The sequence below is a fragment of the Thermobia domestica genome, chromosome 13, assembly GCF_964235325.1.
Source record: "Thermobia domestica chromosome 13, izTheDome1.hap1.1, whole genome shotgun sequence".
Classification (NCBI taxonomy): Eukaryota; Metazoa; Arthropoda; class Insecta; order Zygentoma; family Lepismatidae; genus Thermobia; species Thermobia domestica.
The window spans coordinates 17,642,524-17,665,613 of NC_137466.1; the positions used below are offsets into that span (position 1 = coordinate 17,642,524).

General features: G+C 36.8%; 1 protein-coding gene across 2 annotated transcripts in view; it reads left to right on the forward strand.

Annotated features, from left to right (window-relative positions):
• The window catches only part of Irbp (Inverted repeat-binding protein), a 105,133-nt gene extending 84,061 nt beyond the window's left edge, over positions 1-21,072 (forward strand). For both annotated transcript variants that reach the window (XM_081735500.1, XM_081735499.1), the window contains exons 9-13: positions 3,343-3,478; positions 6,255-6,443; positions 10,285-10,482; positions 17,571-17,764; positions 20,216-21,072. In XM_081735500.1, coding sequence (XP_081591626.1) covers positions 3,343-3,478; positions 6,255-6,443; positions 10,285-10,482; positions 17,571-17,764; positions 20,216-20,344 — 846 coding nt within the window. In that variant the 3' untranslated portion in view covers positions 20,345-21,072. The remainder of the gene's footprint in view (positions 1-3,342; positions 3,479-6,254; positions 6,444-10,284; positions 10,483-17,570; positions 17,765-20,215) is intronic.
• Positions 21,073-23,090: the final 2,018 nt, after the last annotated feature.

The following is a 23,090-nucleotide window of genomic DNA, read 5'->3' on the forward strand; positions in this document are numbered from 1 at the left end:
AACGACCATTAGGAAGACGTAGGCGTAGATGGGAGGACAATATTAAGATGGATCTCGCAGAGATAGGAATACAAAATAAAAACTGGATCCAGTTGGCTGAGGATAGAAGTCAGTGGAGAGCTTTTGTGAACGCGGCATTGAACCTCCGGGTTCCATAGGTCATAGATTTAGTTAGTTGTCAATGTAACTAATTATAGGCTGCTAGGCACTCGAAAACCCACTACTTTTATTTCACAGGGTTCTCAGGCAACTTTCAGGTTCGTTATGAAGCAAAAAGACGAGAGAACAATCTTATACGTTTTAATAATAAAGTTCTTGTGGCGCTCTCAAAAATTTCTCTTGATTGAAAAATATTTATTTGTTTAATAAACCTTCCAGATAGGCAAGGTTGACAAAACAATTTCCCTTATAACCTACATACTTTTGTTGGTTTTTTGGTAAAAAGTTGATTATTCAGTGAGTTATGACGTTTTCCCTCTAACATTGTACCTTCAAGCAGGCGCTTGTAAACAATATTTACAAGTGATTTTCTCAAACTTGGAAGCTTTTCGGTTGTCTTGAAACCTGTATTTTTGAAGGTATAAGAGCTAGAAGAGAAAAGTTTTACAGTTACTAACTTGTTGACCATAACAACTGTACGAAGTGGCACGAAAATCTGAGTTGGTGGGTGTCATTTTCACGTTCTGCTGGGGGATTTGACATGAAATGGACCTGTAGAAAAGAAGAAACACGGAAAGCTTATGTTTCGTTTGTAAACAAACAAGAAATTTTCATTCGACGATTGCTGGAAAAGTCTGTGCAAACTACTGCTAACAGTGGGGCTAGTATTCCGCTATTATAAAATTCGGAAGAAAGTGTCTAAATTATCTTTGATTGTTTCTTCAAATCTACTCATTTACTTTCCACAGCAATTTGAAGACTATCTCAGAAACCGCTGTTCGAAATGCGTGAACAGCTGATTTAGGCGACACAAATGTCCCACCACACATCTTATTTTCCAAATGTGGAAGATTAATTCTACATTTTTACTGGACAGAATTTCAACAGTTTTTTGTGCTGAGTGTTAGTTGGCGTTGTGGTGATGAAGAAGATGCGACAATCTAGCTTTGTTTTCGCAATTTGTTGCTGACTTCTGGGAAACAAATTGTTGTATACCACTCAGCATTTACATCCTTCGATCTTGTAAAACTGTCTCTCCTACGAATCATTTGCTTGGCAGAACTCCTCGAGCGAACAACTTGAGTTGTTTTCATTAAAATTATATGGGCGCTTGAGAGGATGATTCAAATTAACAAAAAATTGGCTACTTACCAATGAAGCCCTGGGAAGCCTTAATATTTTTCATACGTTTCGGGAAGCCACGTTGGTTCCTTATTCAATGGCAAGGTAACAAGGATAAAAACAGATAGGAGATAAAAGGTGTAAAAGAAGGAATACATACCACTAAATAAATGTAACGTAAAGAATGGATCCTGAAATGCCATGAACAGAGCAAAGCACAAACAGAGTGAACTGACTCGAAGGAAGCGCTGTGTCTATGTTACGTCACTATTGACAGATTCAAAATATGCATCAAAGGTACGTAACCAAATTATATCAATATTGCCAGTATCCAGATTTAAAGCAGGTTTATGTTTATGAATAAAGAATGATTCTTTAATCTCCCGTTGTTTCTTTGTAAGAAAGATTAAAGAATTATTCTTTATTCATAAATATAAACCTGCGTTAAATTTGAATCCTGTCAATGTTGATTTGGTTACGTGTCTTTGATGCATATTTTGAATCTGGCAATAGTGACGTAACATAGATACCGAGCTTCCTTCGATTCAGTTCACTCTTTTTGCGCTTTGCTCTGCTCATGGCATTTCAGGATCCATTCTTTACGTTACATTTATTTAGTGGTATGTATTCCTTGTTTTACACCTTTTGTCTCCTATCCGCTTTTATCCTTGTTATCTTGCCACTGAAAAAGGAACCAGCGTGGCGTGGCGTTCCTAAACTTATGAAAAACATTTAGGCTTCCCAAGGGAGGATTCATTGGTAAGTAGCCAATTTTTGTTAATTTGAGTTGTTTTCAGCTCACTTCGAAACACCCAAACAGCGAATTACTGTTTAGTTTCAGGTACGTATGAATATCCAAGTTTCGTTGGTGTAGTACATCAAATTTGCTTACCTCGTTTATTTATTTATTTATTTATTTTTTTTTTTTATTTTTTTTTTAAATTTATTTTTCGTATTTTTATAGATTCAATCAAGTTGTGTGAACCCAGCGGCTTCGAAGTTCCCGTACGCTCAGGTGACCATGCAAAATCGTATGTATTGCGTTCATTTCAAAGTTCAATGATGCCTGAATTTTACAGAATGTTACATGCTGATCTCTCTCAATGATTCCACGCACATAATTAAAATTGTTAATAATAACAAATGTTGATTAGTGGCCTTCACGAAGGTGAATTACTAAGAATTGTGCGACCACGCTGGAATTCGGAAAACCAATTGTACACAGTCCTATTTGGTGATGCTTCATCCTTTAAAACCAAATTAATTGCCTGGATACATTGTTGAAGTACATTTGAAGTTTTTTTTTTTTTTTTTTTTTTTTTTAGGGTCATCGTTCAAATGTTCACGATGAATTTTCATTTCTCATAAAATTACTTTTTCAAATTGCTGTAAAAAGTAAACGAATATGCTTAAACAAGCAATCAAAGATAATTTAAACACATTCTGAATCTTACAATAGCAGAACACTAGCGTCACTGTTAGTAGTAATTTGCAGAAACTTTTCCAGCAGCCCTCGAATGGAAATTTCTTGGTTGTGTGTTTGCTGTGCATAGTGGCTGAATTCTTGGAGGAAAAGGATATTCGATTGATTTCATAACTTTAACATTCCCCACACTTCAGCCCTATTGAACAGGGGTAGGGCGCTTTGGGAAAGAGGTTTGCAGCTCGTCAACCCCCGTCCAGCCCGCCACAAACGTTCCCAGTCCTTAAAACTGCTCCGCTGATGCACACTCATAGTTAGCATAGGAATCTGTCTTACAGCTACAGTTCCAGGAGGCCACATTAATTATTAGTGGATATACAAGAACATTTGAATCCAATCCACTCCTATTGTGTAGTATAGAGATCATTACACGTCTTGGTCCCTATCGGATCTTTCATTTGTTGATTGTGTACTCTGCTACACATTCGTGGACTGTGATTGCGCTCTTACGTCTCTTAGCATCTTAGATTCTCCGTTTGTCGCTTCAATTTTAGACATATGTGTATATTGATAGTAGGTATAATGGAGTCAGAAAGGAAAAGGTTTATTTACTTTATAGATATTTTCTTTCATTTCAGGAAGAAATTAGTAGCATTCGTGGAATGCTTCCAGTTAACCTTACTTTACTGGGATTTAAACCTGCAACACGAGTAAAAATTCATGAGCACTTGAGGCCAGCCTCTTTTATTTATCCCGATGAGAAAATGATTAAAGGTAATTTTAAATTATTTTGTATTTGCTTTCATCTTTTTTTACTGAAAGATGACTGTTCTACAGGCCAAAATAAAGTGAAAATGTTACATGATAGTATGCCCTCCGGGGCCTCCTTCAGCCGCTATGGGGGCGAATCAAAATTTCACAATGTGGCAGCGTCGCAGATTTAGCATTACTCTACGAATACTACAACGAGTTGAATCGATTTCTACACTAATAAGTGATGTTAGTGTCAATCAATATCGACTTTAGCTGCCATCTGGAAAGAATCGATGTAACTATTTGATAGGTTGGTAGGTCTAATCTGTGGTTCTTTATTTGCGAGGTTGCCTCATAGTGCAATTTGTGTGTCCAGACGAGGACTAAAAAGGTATACTAATGTATATATTTTTTGCTTTATTTTGACGTGTAGAATAATGCTCTGTGGGAGCCATTTTTAGAACTCCCGATATATATATATGATGTATGTATTATCAATAAATCATATTAAGAGAGAATAATTTTATTAATCCGATGTAAATAATTTTCATTTCTGAGATTTAAGTTTAATCTATTGTTTAATCTATTTTTGGAAACACTTCAGATTAAGTTAACATAGAATAATGTATTAGAGATAATTATTATCTATTTAAGCCGGAAACAGCAGCAGTCAAATAGATGTTATCATTTCAAAGATATTTATGTTACAATTTAACTAAGGGTTATACACAGCGTCAAAATTTTCCCACTGTGTAAAGAAATTTTTGTTGAAAAAATATTTTTTGCTGTAGAAATCTAACTCAGGGTAGCTGAACAAACTGGATATACAGTGGACTTCCGAGTATCCGGCGTAATGTGGCGGAAGGGCAGGCCAGATAACAGAAAAGCCAGATAGAATTCATTTCTCTGCCCCACCAATACCAGAAGACAAAATTTTTAATACCAAAACTCACTGTTATAATAGAGTACGTATTTTCTCACTTCTTATTTAGCTCTGTGCTGGTAGTTTGTAAATGTTTATGTACTGCACTGCACGTTTCAAGAATTTATTGGAGAAAAAGTAAGTTAAAGAATACGTACAGTATATGTAAACTGTTCACATTTTAACATAAATTCTGTAATGCCAACTTAAATGCAGGATACAAACAAAACATTAACGTACTGTAAATCGTAGGCCTAATTCTTAAGAAAATTGATTCAAACTGATTTACAGTACACAGATATGAAGAGGTAGCCCTAATATAAGAGTCAAAACTTATAGTTCTTAGTTTTTGAAAAAGTCCTTAATAGATGTCTGCTTCTGCATTTTAGTTCTCTTCCGCGACACAATGTCCCTCCACTTACGCAAACAGATTATGTTAGCTGGCATCGCTTCCTTCTACTGATTGATATACTACAATGTTGCCAATGTAGGATGTGTTGCCTTCCTTATTTAATTAGGATAAAAGGAAACTAGGCCGGATACTCGGGAGTCTAGTGTACTGTATTTGCTTATCTTATTTCGGGTTTACGCTATTAACTTCATGCAAATACTTCTAATAACTGTTATACCTAATATTAAATTCTACTTAAACCACGAAACCAAGTCATACAATAGTTATTTCACTTGTTTTCTTTCTTCAGTTGACATGGTTCTGAGAAATCAGGGAAAACAAAATGATATGAAGAAGGAGGGGAAAATGGTACTTAATCTGGAAATCAGGGTAAATTGAGGGTTTTAGTTGGAAAATGATTTTAGTTTTTCGTTTTGCTTATTTGTTGAGACGAACTAATAATTCAAACACGGAAGTTCAGTGAAGCAAATGGAACAGATTTTAATTACTCATTCTAACTAATTGTGTTTCTTAGTAATATTATTGTTTAACGTTTCTTTTATACTTTAACGTTTTGTACAATGTAAATTTGGTTATAGATTTAAGGTATTTATAAGAAAGTTAATAGTTTAATAACTTTAAAACAATAAGTAGATAAACATAATTATTACTGTTGGTAGCATTGATGCAGTGCCACTTAGATATTACTGTTATTTAATATAATTTATCTTTTTTTTTATCTTGGAACATTTTGTACAATATAATTTTCGTGCATTTAACATAAATAATAACTTTATACAGGTACAAAAAATGAAGGTTAGAGAATTGGCGGGGTCAATTATAATGTACTCTGCCCCGAACCTTTATTAACGTCATACCTTTAAATACTTGCGTATTTGGTGCTAACGTCCCATTAAACGTGAACCAAACAACTTCCATGTAAAAATTCTTTCAGTATTCCTATTCCTATGGAATTTAAGGAAAATTGAGATATCTTATTAAAGTAATTAATTGTATTTTTCTTTGTTTATTAAACTTTTAGGAGCTCATCTGATTTTCTTTGACATTGACTCGAGCAGTATCTTCAAACTTCTCTGAAAATCCTAATGTCACAGGTGCTTGTTGAGTAAAAGAGAAAGTGTTACATTGATTTGTATGTACTGAAAGATTCATAGAAATTGTTCGTAGCTGAAATAGCATGGTTTTGGTTAATTTACTTGTCTGCATATCGACTGTAATTACCCAAACCTTCATTTAGCTTTTACAGGCGTTCTTCATTAATACACCTTTATCTCATTTAGTGCCGCGAGTTGCGGGAAGTAGTTGGTCTGGCACTTGGAGATCAAGGAAAAAGATAAAAATTTCTTTCTAAGAGCCCTGAATCAAAACAGACAGACTAAGGTTTACAGTTTTTATTTCTTAAAATCGGTTATTAATATATAAGCTTGTTTCTAAATTTGGTTTATGTATTATTTTGTTTATAGGTAGTCGGAAGCTATTTGCTGCCTTGCTTCAAAAGTGTTTGGAGAGAGATGTGGTTCCTATATGTCGGTTTGTTCCTCGCCGAGACTCTCCTCCGCGCCTCGTTGCACTTCTTCCACAGCAGGAGGTAATAGAGGAAAGGATGCAAGTTGTACCACCAGGATTTCACGTCATATTTTTACCCTTTGCAGGTATTTTTTAGTCTGTCTAATTAACTTTGTAATTATTATTTTTCATTGGAACTTGGACTAATTATAATTATGATTTGATTTTAAACATAAAACGTAATTTTCATTTTATAAAGGGAACCAAGAAAGTTCTGTCGCTTTTTCACCCATCACCTTCGAACATCGATTTGTCACCTAATACGTACCTGGAAGATCAAAAACAGTCCCCATCAGCATCGACGACCTTCTGCCAACGTTCTGGAAGGCCATGGATTCCATCGCGGTAGAACTTGGAGGGCCGTGAAGCGAAGAAGGTATCAAGTGCATTTTGCTCCTCTACTAGCGATTTGAACTGGTGTCCTCCAAGGTGATTTTGCAAGGAATGGAACAGATGATAATCGGACGGTACAATGTCCAGGGAGCATGGCAGATGCAATAGTGTTTCCCATCCAAGGCGTAGAATTGTGTCCCGGGTCATCCTAGCCACATGGGGCTTAGCATTGTCCTATAACAAAAGGACCTCTTTGCAATTCAGAAATGCTGGCTCCAGAGTTTTGAGTTTTTGCTGAGCACGGCTCAACTGCTGACAGTACACAGTTGCACTGATGCTCTGACTAGCAAGTAGCAGTTCCCGATGCACGAAGCCGCGAGCAGTCAACCAAACACGCAGTAGGACCTTTTTCTGGCTGTTTTGGAACCGGTTCGTGGGATGCTAACCAATAATGACGGTGCCGTGGAGCTTCGTACAGGACCCACTTGTCATCACATGTCAACACCCTGTCCAGAAATGCCTCCTTCCTCAGACGAGACAGCAAAGAAACACAGGTGTCTGCTCGTGTTGCCTTCTGGCCCGGAGTCAAATCATGGGGGACCCATCGACCCAATTTTATAGTAGTTCCCAAGTGCTACCGAATTGATTGTCCACTCACACTGGATTGTAGTCCCAGTTTTTCACATGTCTTGCCACTGTTCGCCTCAATTGTTGTCTGAAAATCTTCATTTTGGTCTTCTGGCACGTTGTGCTACGAGGTTTTCATCACGTCCTTAACCTTGTTAAACCTGCAGTGCCCGCGTAGTCACGACACCCTCACCAAAGGCCTGGCATATCTTCCGCTGCAGCGGCGTTTGACCCCAGTTTGAACTCGTACAGCATACACGCCCTTATGACGCTCTGTGGAGGTCCGATGTTCACTCTGTCCTTACTCAAGTTCACGGCGTAACTGAACTGCCACAACCAAGTAGTATGTTTTATATACTCACACCAACAACTGATCTTCGCCTTATCTCCATTCGCTTCAACTCAGGGTGTGAGGGCTAATGGAACACACCTCCACAGAAAACGACAAAACTTTCTTGATTACATTTATAGTAGTTCTCTTGATTGAATATGAGGACAGACAGGGTTGAATAATTGGCACCGTGGTTTAAACCAGTTAAATTTTTAAATATGTATATGTTTATATATTATATATATATTATTGTTTTTGAACACCTTTTGCCTGCTGTCCAAGGCGTTCCTAGATGTGGTAGGAAGCTTGACATGATCGTTAACTTCAAAATTTTCCTTTTCAGTGGTCATATATGTTGTGATAGACACAACATAACAAATCAAGCAATTCTTTGGAAACCAATCGTTCCTGTCTTACTATTTTCCAGTTCAACCTTTTTAGACAAGAATGTTCAGACGTTATATGGTATGGCTTATTTCAACCGCATAAACCAATCGTTAAATTCTGTAAAATAATAATATATTAAGCAATCTCCATATTCATTTTCATTTAGTGATAATGATTTCATGCCTTGGTTACAGATTCGTGAGTGTATTCTTTCATTTATTAAATGGTGCGGATAATGCCAACTTTTAACTTACTAGTATTAAACATCTATCTTCATTAAAAACAAACCGAGTCACTCAGAATCAACATGTAAAGTGAATCTTGTAGATCCACTGAGTCTATGAGTAGTTATTTTTAAAATGTCACTTTAGGTTATAACTGTCGCTGTTCCAAAAATTGGTTAAGTGCCATGCAGTGATAATTGAGTCAATTTTTGGGCACTAATTTGTTTCACAAACTCAACTCTTGAAACTAGTCTATCTATTATTGTATGGTTTGTGGTTCGATTCTCTTACGTTTAATCAGAGGATGAAAAAACAAACAAACATACGTGTAGATCCCATGTACACTGTACCCCCAAGTAGCTCGAACCATATTGAGTAATTGATTACCTGATTCGATCCCCATTGGTTTGTGGTGGACAAACACCGTGTGCGTGGGTTTCCTCGGGGTTCTCCCGTTTCCTCCCACTTTCTTCATGTCACCATTTCATTCATTTCTCATAATCACTGTCTCCTTTAGCCTAACCGGCATAACCGTGGGACGTAAAACTCAAAAATTTCATTTCATTTTTTTCGATCCCCATTGGTCTGAGGTCAAGTTCCAATAATAGCATACTACAATTACAGCAAGGCGATGATTCGATCCCGGTACTATATTTAGGTTGCTCCAGCACCAGTCGATAGAACATGATAGTAAGGGATCGTTAGAAGTAGCATACACTTATCATTATGACGAAGAAGATGTGACTTTAACGAATCATGAATAGACAACACAAAAGCAAAATGTTGCCATTGTAATTTAACTTATTTTAAACATGCAAGAAAACACTCCAATATTATCTGTGAATTTACTTCAAATGATTTTACTGGTAAACGATTTTCTGAAAGTATTATTCGTGGATTTTGAAAAAGGTAAGATATGCTGAAGTGAAAAAGTACATACCAGTATGTTTATTATATTGTACTTAGTGCAAGTCACAATTATGTGTAATTACATTTTATATGATTTTATCACACACAAAAGACATAAACATCAAACACTATTTAAAAAAAAAAATCAAATCACAAAATCATTGTATAAGAATATGATTTATATTTCTATATTAGTAGATGCATCGATTTTTTTGGGATAGCCCCAGCTATATAAACGCAGTTGCAAATTCCCAGGAGCACGGATACGTCACTGATTTTTACTTCCACCAAATCTGGTAACAGTCCATTTACATACTTTGATATGAATTTGCAAAATATAATCCATGTAGAAAAGTTCATTTTATATCGTCCATAAAGCTTTCTGTCAAGATCCAAGATCATTAAAATACGTTTTTGTGTATAACAACATTAAAAATATTAATTGCTCAGAGAAGTAATTGGATCTTTCTCTATGATAGTTTTCACTCTTTTCGGTTTAATTTTAAAATTTGTGAAATTCTCCCTCCCTCGCCTCACACACACATTTTTTGTTTCTGACCATTGTATATAAATGTTTGATTCGTTTGTCTAAAGTTTTAATTATCCTTTTGTCTGAGACTTGATAACTACTGGTCTTTGACAGTCATTTACTAGTTTTGAAAGTTTATATACTCCATGATTTGTGAGAGCAATTGCTCACCTAACTAGACAATACTAAATAAGGTAAATGACGAAACTGGAAATAACAAGAACATGAAAATTCATTATAGATTGTGTAAAAAAGCAAATAAAACATGAACACCGCCATGCTTTCAAGGATACACAGAGGAAAGAATAAGCTAGCGAGTAAGCAAATTGCAATATCGTTCTTTTCTCCAGCAATTCACGGGAAAGACGACCCTGGAACTGGAGAAACACTTTTCTACTATCCCTTTTCATCTTTCGATAGAACTAACTTCAGTTATCTCATTGGTGTGCCACTTCCTTTCACGTCGCTTGAAGATGGTTTGGCTGTAGCGACTTGATAATGCATATGAATATAGCGAATGCACAGATTGATTTATTTTATTTTATTTTATTTTTTATTTTTTTTTTATTTTTTTTTTTTTTTTTCAGATGATATTCGAAGTTTGGACTTATCTAATCCACGTGCTAATCCAGAACAAGTGGAGAAGGCAAAAACAGTTATAAAAAAATTGCGGTTTAAATATACTCCAGATGCATTTGACAATCCCAAATTACAGACTCATTGGAGTAATATTGAAGCTCTTGCACTGGATTACGATGAGAAAAGAGAAGTTATAGATCACACGAGTAAGTAGAACTTATACATTCTATATGTCTTTTATTGTATAATTATATGCTTCCATATCACATTTAGAAAAGGCTATAGAATAAGGTATCATGGGGAAAAGTAGTCCAAGGAACAAACAAAACAAAATACAACTAGAAGCCAGAGATCAGAATTAAAAGTTCCATTTAGAAACTAATTATTTTGTTCAAAACTTAACATTTTCCACGATTGTGTTGTTGAGAGTCAGATATGCACAAAAGTGAAAAAATATATCAAAGAAACGATTAATGTGAATTAGTAGTATTTGTCTCATTGGTTAGACCATTGACATATTATTGCGTACAATTGTGCCCATGAGGTGGACAAAACCATGTACGTGGACTTTTTCGGGGTTTTCTCCCACGTTCTTCGTTTTGCCATTTCGTTCATTATCATCGCCGCCTTCTCCTTTAGTCTCGGAGCTAATCATAGGACATAAAACTTGAAAAATAGGCTGCTGTTAGTGCATTTTATTAGTAACAGTTCACCTGAATACAACTAACGAAATATAAAGAAAATTCAAGAGTACTAACTAATGAAATGGAAATTGAATTTGAGGATCAGTATTACAGACCTTGAAATATGCTATGGATGCCACATTAGCTTCATTTCGAGACGGTGGCACAGGAAGTAGATACGCTTACTGAAATATAAAGAGTCTTATCACATACCATTGCACTTCAATCAAACAGCCTCATTGTGCGCTGACACCTTTGTTAATTACGTTACGTCACAAGTTGTGCAACCGGAAACATATGTGAAGATTCCTACCTTTCTGTGGAACGACTTCGCCTCCCAAAACTTAATAAACTCTGCCTCTTGAAAAAGGTATGATGCATAGTTACCACTGATCAGCTTATTACTGATTTTAATTTGTTACTCTTCGTGTAAGACAAAATTGTAGCAAGTTTTACTTTTCAGTCAGTTGTAGAATCTAAACACACAAATCTATGAAAAGTATAAAGTTGACATGAAACTTACTTTTTTTAATTGACAATATGGGAATGGACAAAAGAAACGCAGCCCTCACAATGAGCTAGTTTTTATTTTGTTGATATATACGATAGGACTTGTAGAGAATGTTCAGCTGTAAAAAATAAAAATAAATAAATAAAAATAACAGTAATGAAAAGTGTAATAAAGTTACCACTAGTTGTTAAACTTGTGTTTCCCTGAAATTGAAAATAATGCCATCCCAACTGTGCTCTTAATTTCCTCTTGTCCCGATTTAACCTTGTCCATAGTGTGAGGTTTTCTAATGAAAAACAATTCAAACACAGACTGACGGTAAGTTTAAGTATGTGTTTATGAGCTCTGTGTAAACTAACTAATCGCGGTGGCTACTTTTTTGTTCACCAGCACATTGATGTAGATTGGAAAGATAAATTCCATGTCAACTTTATACTCTTCACACATTTTCGTGTTTAGGTTCTACTGTTTGTTGAAAAGTAAACTACAGTTATTTGGAAATTCATTCAAATTTTTACTGATAAGAAAGATAACAAATTAAAATTAACGATAAGTTTATAAACTGTGTATCGTACTTTTTTCTTTATCAAAAAGCAAAGTTCATTACAATTTTGAGAAGTGAGATTGTTTACTTTTTCTCTCAGAAAGCTTCCAGAGGAAGGCAGAAACTTCCACATAAGTTTCCAGTTGAACAACTTTTAGAAATGATCGACAGTATCAGCACACATTGGAGCTGTTTGATTCAAGTGCAGCTCTCCGATTTTATCGAGGTTTCCTTTCCAGTATTAAGTGAAGGTAGCTTATAACACAAATGAAATGATTTTGGAAAACACTAATATTGGAGTTTCTGTGTTTTCATTGTGATGTATTTTAATTCCCAAACGTTTATTTCGGAAGTCCTTATGAGTACGAAGAATGCTAATAAAATTGCACATCAGTGTATGTATTGGGTCAATACTTAGTGCATTGCCAGATTCACTTCATCGGACCCTTTATCCTTTACTATGGGATATGCTTACAGATATCCAAGTATACTTTCTATTTTATACTAATAATGCAATATTTGTTAATTGTTATACGTTTTGTAGGTACATATTTAATGATTCTCCATCAATAATTATTTGTCTGTAGTGATTTATTAATGGTCTTATAAATTGAAAAAAAAAAAAAAAAAACTCATTTTAAAATTATTCTGATATTAAAAATGATGCAGCAGTTTGCGAACAATATCTATGATACTTGAATTCAAATTAAGTTTCATCCTCCTCTCAAATCATTCTTTCAGTTAAATTTTTGTATGTTTTTTCAATGCCGAAATAAAGTGGCTAGCTAGAGTTTCATAAAACAAATATTCTTTCAAACAAGACGTGTAAAAGATATTTTGTGACTGGAATGCAAGTTTTGAGAAGGGAATACAGAAACTGTTTTGCAATTTGGAGGGCGTGCTCCATACGATACCACAGCTAGCATCCCTGTCCAAAAATATGTAACAAAGACTGGCTTTCTTATCTAATAATTCGCAGAGAAATAAAAAAAAAAAAAAAATAAAATAAAAAAGAAAGAAAGAGAGAGAGAGAGAGAGAAAGGAATGGTTAGAATTTGCATTCAAATTATTGTAAAATAATATTCATTTGTTTCCAGTATACTGTGTTAGTAACATAGTTTCATATATATCATAAACGGGATTTCCATTATGTTCATATGATACTGTTTTATATCTGGGTTTTCGCCAAATTGGGAATTACGAAAGCAAACACGTTTATTTCTTGCAGATTATTCATTATCATGTGGTACATTGAATGAAGGAAACTAAAATCCAAGGGATTGATCATATTTTAAATGTTATACAGGTTTGAAATATTTTTCTCGTGTTGATGCAAGCGTAGACACAAATTCCATGACGTAGTCGGTACATTGCTCACTTCTTTCGCCATAGTTTCTGTGTACAAACAACGAGTGCGTGATGTAGGTATTGTGGTAAATAAACACCGAGTAGGCGGGTTTTCTCGGATTTCTCCTGTTTTCTGCCCTATTCGTATTCATTTCGTTTTTACATCATTAACTCAGTAATTATCGTCTCGTTTGTGGGACGTTAAACTGAAGGCAATATGAAATATAAATGTTAAGCAACGAACTTCCGTCTGTCAATAACAATAAGGAATTGCGAAGTTGTAGTGATGGACTTATTTCATCCGTGTAAATAATGTTCCGGGACACGATTTTATTTTTTCCAGGAGTAAGCTGTTCTGTTATCGCTTTCTGACAGATCATTATTATTTCTTTAAACTGCAGTTAAATGAAGCTTTAATTTCCAAGTTCTGTAAATGGTATATAATGATATTGACTGTTCCTATTTTAATCGTGTTTCATAATCACCTTAAATCTTGTAATTTGAATATATCAACCTTCTGACAAGGGCCTTAACCTACTAATATTCATTCTATACTACAAATTTTGTGGTCTGTTTTAAATGATTGTATAATGGTTTTAACATAGTGTTGTATTTTTGCCAATGAGCTGTTCACAGCACTAATAATAATAATAATAATAATAATAATAATAATACACCAGTTTCGGGAAGAAAGTCGGATCCCACGTGAAACCGTGGTTCAGTTATGATCTTCATCTTCTTCCTCTTTCGTCATTAAGTAGAATACTGAGCTTTACTTCACGTTGAGCTCAAGGTCTTTCCTCCGAAGCACTTCCACTGCAGTGTCGAGCAGCAGCTGCATGCCTGGCGTTGTAGGTGATATAAGCACCAAGTGATTTGCAAAGGCTAGAGCGTTCACCCTTGCAGATGCGTTGCGATCAAAACCAACTTCTGATGGTAGAGCACGCAGCACGCTGTCAATCACTAGATTGAATAGCAGTGGAGAGAGGAGGTTACTTTGTCTAACACCTCGATTACCAAATTAGTTTCAAAGACCTTTGCAAGCTCCAAGATAAGCTCAGAGCCGGTGTACAACGCATCAGCGTAATCCATGAAACGACGTGGTGTGTCAGTACGGACGATAGCGGCAAGAATGACATACTTTAACACGGAGTCAAAAGCCTTGGAGACGTCCAGTGTGACAAGATGACATTGCCTCAACCGCTGGTTCGCAATGAAGATAACTGTGTTCAGGACAGAAATGTTCTCCAAGATGCGATCGATAGGCAGAAATGGTCGTTGTCGACTATTGAATACCAGGGGGCCTTGACTAGCCGGACAGCTGGTCTGGTAATCACAGACCCAATGGAAATTGGTCTGTAGTCGGACGGCACCAAAGGTCACTGTCTTCGGAATAAAGACCGTCCGCGACAATCTGAGGTGCTCAGGCAGAGCGCCACTCAAGAGGAAAAATGTTGTACAGCTTCAGACGAAGTCGGACCGTAATTTCTAACAGTTCATTCACGGTCAAACCGTCAGGTCCAGGGCCAGTTCCACGACTGACCGGAGCCCCAGTAACTTCTGTGATCGGTACCAGAACCCACAAGCGGCTCAGAAGGGAGCTTTCGGAAGGGATCGGTCCCTCTGGATAAGAAACTTACTTCTTACCGAAGTGACTGCTCCAAAAATCCCTCATGGCGTCAAGTAAAGGACGCCTTGAGAGGTCTTCGGGGTCATCTAACACCTCCTTATCGGATAGGTATCTACGCTTTCGAAAGAGCCTCTGGACCCGCGCGTATTCGTGCCTGCGCTGGTTACTCTTGCGTAGGACCTAGTCTGGAAAATCTACATTGTAGCCAAAGTTTGATGGAGACCTGGGTGACCACAATATGGCTTTAAGATATGAGAAAAATCTAAGCATAACTTCATTACCCAGGGGCGCCTTTATGATATCATCGAGATGATACTCCTGATACTTTTTTACGTCGGGCTGCAGCGACTTAGTGGTCTGCCCAACTAGTTCTCTCAACTTACCCGTGACTGCTGCTCTTCAGCCAAGAGAACCCCGCGTCGAACGTGATGGAGGTGCCGGAGAAGAAGAGGAAGGAAAAGAGAACCGGATGTAGGCACCATCATCGCTACTTACCAACTCAGTTTCTTTGTAGACTGGGGATGGCTTAGATGCAGTATCAGGGACCAGCTGAGAACCCGTAATAAGTTCCTTCGGAATCGCAGGTAGCCCCGAATAACACTATCCAACAAATTTATACTGATATTACCTAATTTCGACCTCCTGAGTCCGCCAATATAGTCAAAAATGTTCCATCACTTCACATTTTGTTACTACAAAGTATTCAAAAATAAAATGACATACATTCTAACCATAGTGTATATTCCAATAGAATATCCAGGTTCCATAGTGTATATTCCAATAGATCTTCCCATGGAACGTATCCCTCTCTGTCTGGCTAATCCTTTATTTTATAGTACTTGTCGGTAGCACGACTGACGCACAAATTACCTTGTGGAAAAAAAAAAAAAAAAAAAAAAAAAACCTGTTTGCTGGAATCTTTTTGCATTGTTTCCAGCTCTCAGAGCGTGGTAGCGAATAAGAAATACCCATTTCGCTCACTCGAGGATGGGCTTCTTCAGAGGCTATTTCAAGCATCTTCCAGATGAGCCGTTAATAAGCCCGTGACTTGTGATGGCTTCTAATGGACTCAAACGAGCGCCCTGAGATGACTTCTACCAAGCCCTGATTAAGAAACCGGCATCCAGCTCGGATTAAGCGGAGCTATCAAGCTGCTCTTCTTCGGGTGTCCATCTAGCTTTGACATGATCGGTGCTGATTCTGCGATTAGTCTCTTCAGGTTGCGCATGCCTAACTTGTATACCCAGGCACGAGAAAAAGTTCTCGAACATCCCGACACAGTACAGCGATTTTCACAACCTTCATGCAGTGCCGAAGTATGGGAGTCCCTGTATTTGCGGCGGCGCTCATCGACTGCAATCGGTGAGTGGGGCTGTATCTGGTTTCTGTTTGTAGCGGCCGACGTAAGGTGGACAAGGGATAATAACTCCTGCCTCCTGAGCCCCTAGACGATAATCACACGAATTGATCGGTTGACCCCACCCACCGCCGCGAAAGGCAGACAGCGCACCGTGGTATAGAGTAGAGAACTACTATTAGAATGACCCGTTGAGTATGCATACCAGTCGGTGACCGAGGAGGGAAATTGGGGACAGCAGATCTCACCCGGATCAGGGATTCCCAGACAGGCCGGCCAGTCCCCTGCCTGGCGAGGGTCAGCCAGATGGCTCCAATGTAATAGAGTCTCAAACCAGAAATTTGCTGTCACAGTGTCCAGAATTTTGGGTAGGAAAAGAGGTCTCAAATTCCAGGAGGTGTCCTGTTCTGGAGCAAGTCAGACAAACTAAATTGGTCAGGGAAGCACCCAGCACCAGTAGCAGCCCTCAACTGCTCCACCAAACAAGAGTAAGACTGAGAGCGACCATCAGCAACGAACGCACCTTGAACCACGCAAACATTTTGGTCCACACACAAGGGAGAGATGGACAGGACAGCTCCTGAAAGACTGGCATGGGACGTAAGAGGCACCCAACCGCCATTACTTGTTTGCGTTCAGCTGTACCCTCATAGGAAAACCCCTGCGGAGAGCTGGTCTCGCATGACCACGCACCACGGTCCTGGCAAGGACACCACCTCAACAGGCTACCGGTCCTGCTGGACCATCTTTTCTTCTCCTCGAGGTGAGAAGCCTCACTTCCTCTCTCTGATGTTCCGCCATAAAAGGTCGAGGATATGATCCTACAAACATACTCAACTGGTTCGATGTTATTGAACCCGTGGTCTATCTTAGCGCTCGCTAGGCCCCACATTGACGGATGGAGCTCCACTGATATGATCCGGGTACTCCATCTGCCACGACGGGTGAAATGTACTTTAGACTGTTGCCGCGTGTTGTTCTGGCCATCCTGACGATCCCTTTGTCAGGGCAAACATCACAAGAGCGCAGCTTGACATGCAAAGGAAGAAAAAAGGAGATCCGCAAGAAAACCCGCTTAATTTGTGTTTCGCATCAAGCTCATGTGGGTAAAGATCAAACCAGAAACTACACCAGAAAGGACTACTAAGCTATTGTACCCCTTCATAGAAAAACATTTTACTATACTATATTATTTTTTTTTTTAACTCTAATTTTATTAAAGTTCCAGATTATGCTAGCATGGACGAAAAGCTAGGTACTGCAGCGGCTGAATTTATGCGTATGATGTTCAGCGGCGCTCCTCGTACGAAAACAGCTAATAAGAGAAATGCTGCAAGTACCGATCGTAAACCAGCAAAACAGGTGAAATCTGATGCTGATCCGCAGGACATGGAAAATGTATCTCGACAAGGAAGGGTAAGTATTCAGTTATTACCTCTAATAATGAAGATAAAATGGTACACTAAGTAGATTGAACAGACTGTGCGAATGACTTTTTAATAAAGTAGTTTATTTCTGTTTTGTATGTTAATTTTATTCTTATATCTTTACTTTCCAAACCTATTGTGAGGTAAGTTTCTAATGTAAACATGTAATGGACAGTGTGTAATGAAAAATTATGTAAATAGGGAGAGCGTTAACCTCCAGTTAAACCTGGTGTAGAAGTAAAGTACGCAATTTAGAATTTGATTTATATCCTTCTTCTTGAAAGTGTTTGTCAGTAGAAACTCTGGCATGTATAGTGCAGCAGCATACATACAAGGTGTTTCAGGTAAAAACCTCCAATACTTACAAACTACAAATAGTTCAAGGTAAAGAGGTAAAAGTGAAGCAGCCAAATGTCATAGGGCGCATTGAATGAAATGAGCTGTTTGTCCCAAGATTAATTTCAAGACAATTCAAGTACCAAATCATGATGAGGAGGTTAGAGAAATAAGGGTCAGACGCCACTGGGGCTCAGCTGAAAATTTTAAACAGGAAAGTGTCATTTATATATCATTGAAAAGATCATAATAAATAACAAATAATAATAATAATAATAATAATAATAATAATAATAATAATAATAATACTAATAATAATAATAATAATAATAATAAAACTTTAGTGTTACGAAATGTTTTCGTGTGGGATGTCGTTCACAAAATGGTGACCATTGGAATGAGTTCTTGCAGTCTATAAAATATAGTGCAGTGCTCATAAATGTAAATGCCAGAAGACAATAATAATAATAATAATAATAATAAAGCGAAATAGGAAAATACCATAGGACGCATTGAATGGAACGTGCTGCTTGCCCCACAGAGCCTCTTGTCATGGGGCACTGGAAATCGATTTTAAACTGGGAGGTATGTGATATGTTACATCATTAAAATGATCATGAAAAAAACAACTTTTGTACAATTCTTTTTCTTTAAGCGGGGGAGGGAGGAGAGTGAAATGGCCACCATTAAAAAGAAAGTTCTTGCACAGTAGTTACTAATAGATGGTGAGGGAAAAGCTACAAAACTAAGGCTGACATCACAACAGAATTCAAACGATCACGCACAAGTGTTCAGTCTAGAAGTGAATTTCGCGAAGTAAAATACAAATCAATGTTTGTATTTCCAGACTTTCATGTATCATGTATCAAATGACATACGTTCCCGTGTAAAATATCCGAATGCTCCTTCCCCCTCCCCAATGCCCCATGGTAGGAACCATGTGACAAACATCACACTCCATTCCATGTGCGCTATGACGTTTCGTAAACTGACTCTTAATTTCATCTTTATCTTCAGTATGATTTATAAACCTGGATACCTTATCTTACAGTGGTAGCACTCACATTTAAATGGTGATCATTTCGTTAACGGTGGCTAACATATGTGTGTGTGTTAAAAAAAAAAAAAAAAAGATATATATATAATAATAATAATAAAAAGTAAGTTTGTTTTTTCATGGTCTTTTCAGTCATGTGCCAAATGATATACCTTCCAATTTAAAATTTTCGAGTGACTCCGCAGTACCCCATGATTGAAAACCCTGTGGGACAAACAGCAAGCATTGATTTTTTATTCCATCTTTTTATCTTCAGCCGTTTTTCATTTATGAACTTTATGAACTTGGAAGTTTTATGAACTTTACCGTCCAAAAATTTTTGAAAACATTGAGCAATGGAAACAAAAATACGAAAAAATCAGTATCAAAATTATTAATAAATTAGAAGCTTAATCAATTTTTCTCATATTTAACTTTGGTTTCTTAGCGGCTACACAACCTCCTGAACCAACCTATACCATGCTCGTCTATATGTCATTTTAAATGTCCACAGTCTTTTTCGACGCCTCTAAACGCAATTTATCTTTGTCAAAGTCTTTCAACAAAGAGTATATTGCTGCTATGAACAGATATAAATGACCTGCAAGACAGATGCCGAGGTCGACCTAAGTTTTGTTGTAGATGGACAAATTTCATACCAAGTTAAAAATCATGTTAACTATTGTACTGTAAGTTAGACATTACAGTGCAATTAAGATGTGAAGATCAGTATCTTTCTCAAGCCTCTATGTTGACCAACTGGCATAGTATAATCAGTAAAACTGATGACAATGTAAGGGAGGAACCTCATCACCCCTAGCGCTAAGTTCTGTGTGTGCATTGTATCCCGACTATTCTGTGTTGGAAGCCAAATAGCTCACTTCAGGTATACATTTTTGACTAAACGGGTTCTTCCAAGGTGTCACCAAATGTTTTTTTTTTTTTTTCTCTCTCTCTTTTTATTATCGAGCACAAGCCCGCGGTAGACTAGACATTTGCAAAGTATTCCATGAAATATGATCGTGAACATATATTTCCGTACTAATTGTACTAATATTATTCTTTCAGGTTGAGAAATTGAAAGTAGACGAGTTGAAAACTTTCTTACAAACCGTTGGAGTGAAAGTGACAGGAAAGAAGAAAGCCGATTTAGTGAGTGACGTGTATAAACATTTCGGAATCGACGCTCCAGAGTAAAATACTATACCGTTTATAGTCTGTATATGTATTATGAATTAAATTGTATATGTATTATGCGGATATTTAAGCACTTAATACATTCTCGTTTTAATGTGATTTTTTACACTTTCCATAGTAGTATTTATAAATTCAGTTAATTTCTGCTTTATCTAGAAAAACACGTTTTGCTTCTAAAATGTCAATTTTGATTTTTAACATTCCCTTTATATATATATATATATATATATATATATATAATATGTGTGTGTGTGTTCAATTTAATGTTATGTTTTAGAGCTACTATGTGTATTTTTTTATACAGCAGTACCAGACCTTTTAATATTAAATTCAGTCAGTACCTCGATTTTTCCATCGTAATTAAAAGTAAATAAATAATAATGTTATGTTATTCCTATATTCACTTAATATTCTTCATGGCCCTATTTGTATATGAAATACATTTGAAAGAAGAAGTTTATTTACTTATTTTGATTAAAGATTGTGATATGTTTTGTTGTTTTGACATATGTATCTTGTGATTCGCTAATGTATTCTGTGTGTTAAGTGCTAAATATCTTAAAGATAAAAAGGTCAATTGTTATAGTACCAGTGAAAAATTTGCACAAGCGTTTTATTTGTGGTTTTGATACCTAATCATGAGTTTATTTTTATAATCTCATACTACGCTGAAACATTGTATGAAACAAGTGTATTTAATGAAAAATATATATATATTTAGTAAAGAATATGTGTAGTTTCAAATTTATTGCATATTAATTTGGAAGCCGAACGTTTTCATGTTTTGGAATGCTTATAAATTTATTTTCGAAAAACTAATAAATGAAACTTAAAAAATCATAAGGAAATACATGAAGCTAAATTAGGATCTTACAAATAACCGATTTTATCTAACACTATATCTGTATGTGTAAATTTAATGAAATCCAAAGAACGAAAAATAATGTTCTGGGTCGAGAATCGACCCTGAATCTCCGGCTTACAGTACCTCTGCGGTAAACAGTACGATACCCAATCCATTCCCCAACCAGTCAAAGATTATACAGGGTGTCCCATTTAAAACTCCACTTGGAATCAGGTTTAGGCTAACTTTTGAACGGAATGAGGTACACATATAAATGATACACCAATTTTTAGCTTGATCCATGTAGATATTTTTAAACATAAAAGCAACTAATGAAGTCCACGTGTGTACATGCAGTGTTGCTAAATGTAAGTGAAAGTGTAAAAAAAAAACATTACAAAACATGGTAAATCACATGTCACATGTGCATGGACATGCAGCCCATAAATTTCAACGCGGATTTGTGGGTTGGATCGATAGTTACCGTAGTCGAAGAAGAACGGTTCATTTTCACCATCAAGTTGTCCAGAATTCTGCCATTAACGGCGTACCTGCGAAAACGTGGTTTTTGAAATTTTACGCTACGTACTGGCAACACTGCCTGTGTTTAAGTACAACAGCATGTGTGTTTAGGTACTGTTTATCACATGGAATCATTAAAAACACTAAATAAAAACATTGAAAAAGTAGGAAAAATTGCGTAACTTACATCCACCCTGCAACCCTATAAGAAGAGCCTAAATATAGGCAAGGAAGAAGTAAACAGTCAATGTGGAGTTCATCGTCTTACTTGGTGTGGTGTGTTTCGTGTTGTGTGGTAGTGAGAGGTTTGTTTGTTATCATAAGGTACTCCACAGAGAAGAGGGTGTTTATTGTTGATTTTTTTTTTTTAAGAATCAAAGTCGTGTGCTAATGTGATAGCATTGTTTCAGGAAAAATTTCCAAATAGCGGTGTGTCGGAAATATCAACAATTCAGCGATTAGTAACAAAATTTCGCGAAACAGGATATGTACGTGATAGACCACGCAACAGACAACCGCATGTTCTTACAGAAGAGATGATTCAAAACGTTGAGCATCACATTTCGCAATTACCTAGAAAGTCAGTTCGTAAACTTGCTGCACAAGCAAGTTTATCAAAAGCAGCACACAAAGTCTTAACTCTCATCCGGGCAAGCGGGGCCTCCCAGGCCCAGTAGCTTCATATTTATTTTTTCGAATTTCTCAATAACCATAAATATTTCGACGACACAAAATTCTGAATTCTTCTATCTTTAGTCGATGAACATATCGAGTTGGTAAGGCTAATAGAGTTGGTAAGGCCCCAGTTGCCGTCTACGTTACAAAAATAGCTTGCCCGGACAAGGGTTAAAAAAAAAGCTGCACCTACATGCATTTAAGATAAAGACTGTGCAAGAATTGAAGCAGATAGACAAAGTCGCACGTATCAGATACCGTCGTTGGTATTATCATTCATCAGGAAGCAAGAAATGGATATATTGGATAAAATTTTCTTTAGTGTTGAAGCATGGTTCCATTTAGACGGGTATGTGAATAGCCAAAATTCACGACATTGGTCAAATGATAATCCTCATGTGTTACACGAGCAACCACTTCATCCAGGGAAGATAGGTGTGTGGTGTGCTATTTCACGACGTCGAATAATTGCGCCTATGTTTTTCAACCCCACAGTTGACGGTACCGTGTATCGTGACATAATCACCCAATTTATTTCCATGCTTGAACCTGATGAACGCGATTGTTGGTTACAAGAAGACAGGGCTACATGTTACACGTCAAATGAAACTATGGATATGTTGAGTGAGTTTTTCGGTGACAGAGTAATAAGTAAAAATTTGTGACCCAGTCGCTCCCCGGACTTGACATCTCCAGACTTTTTCT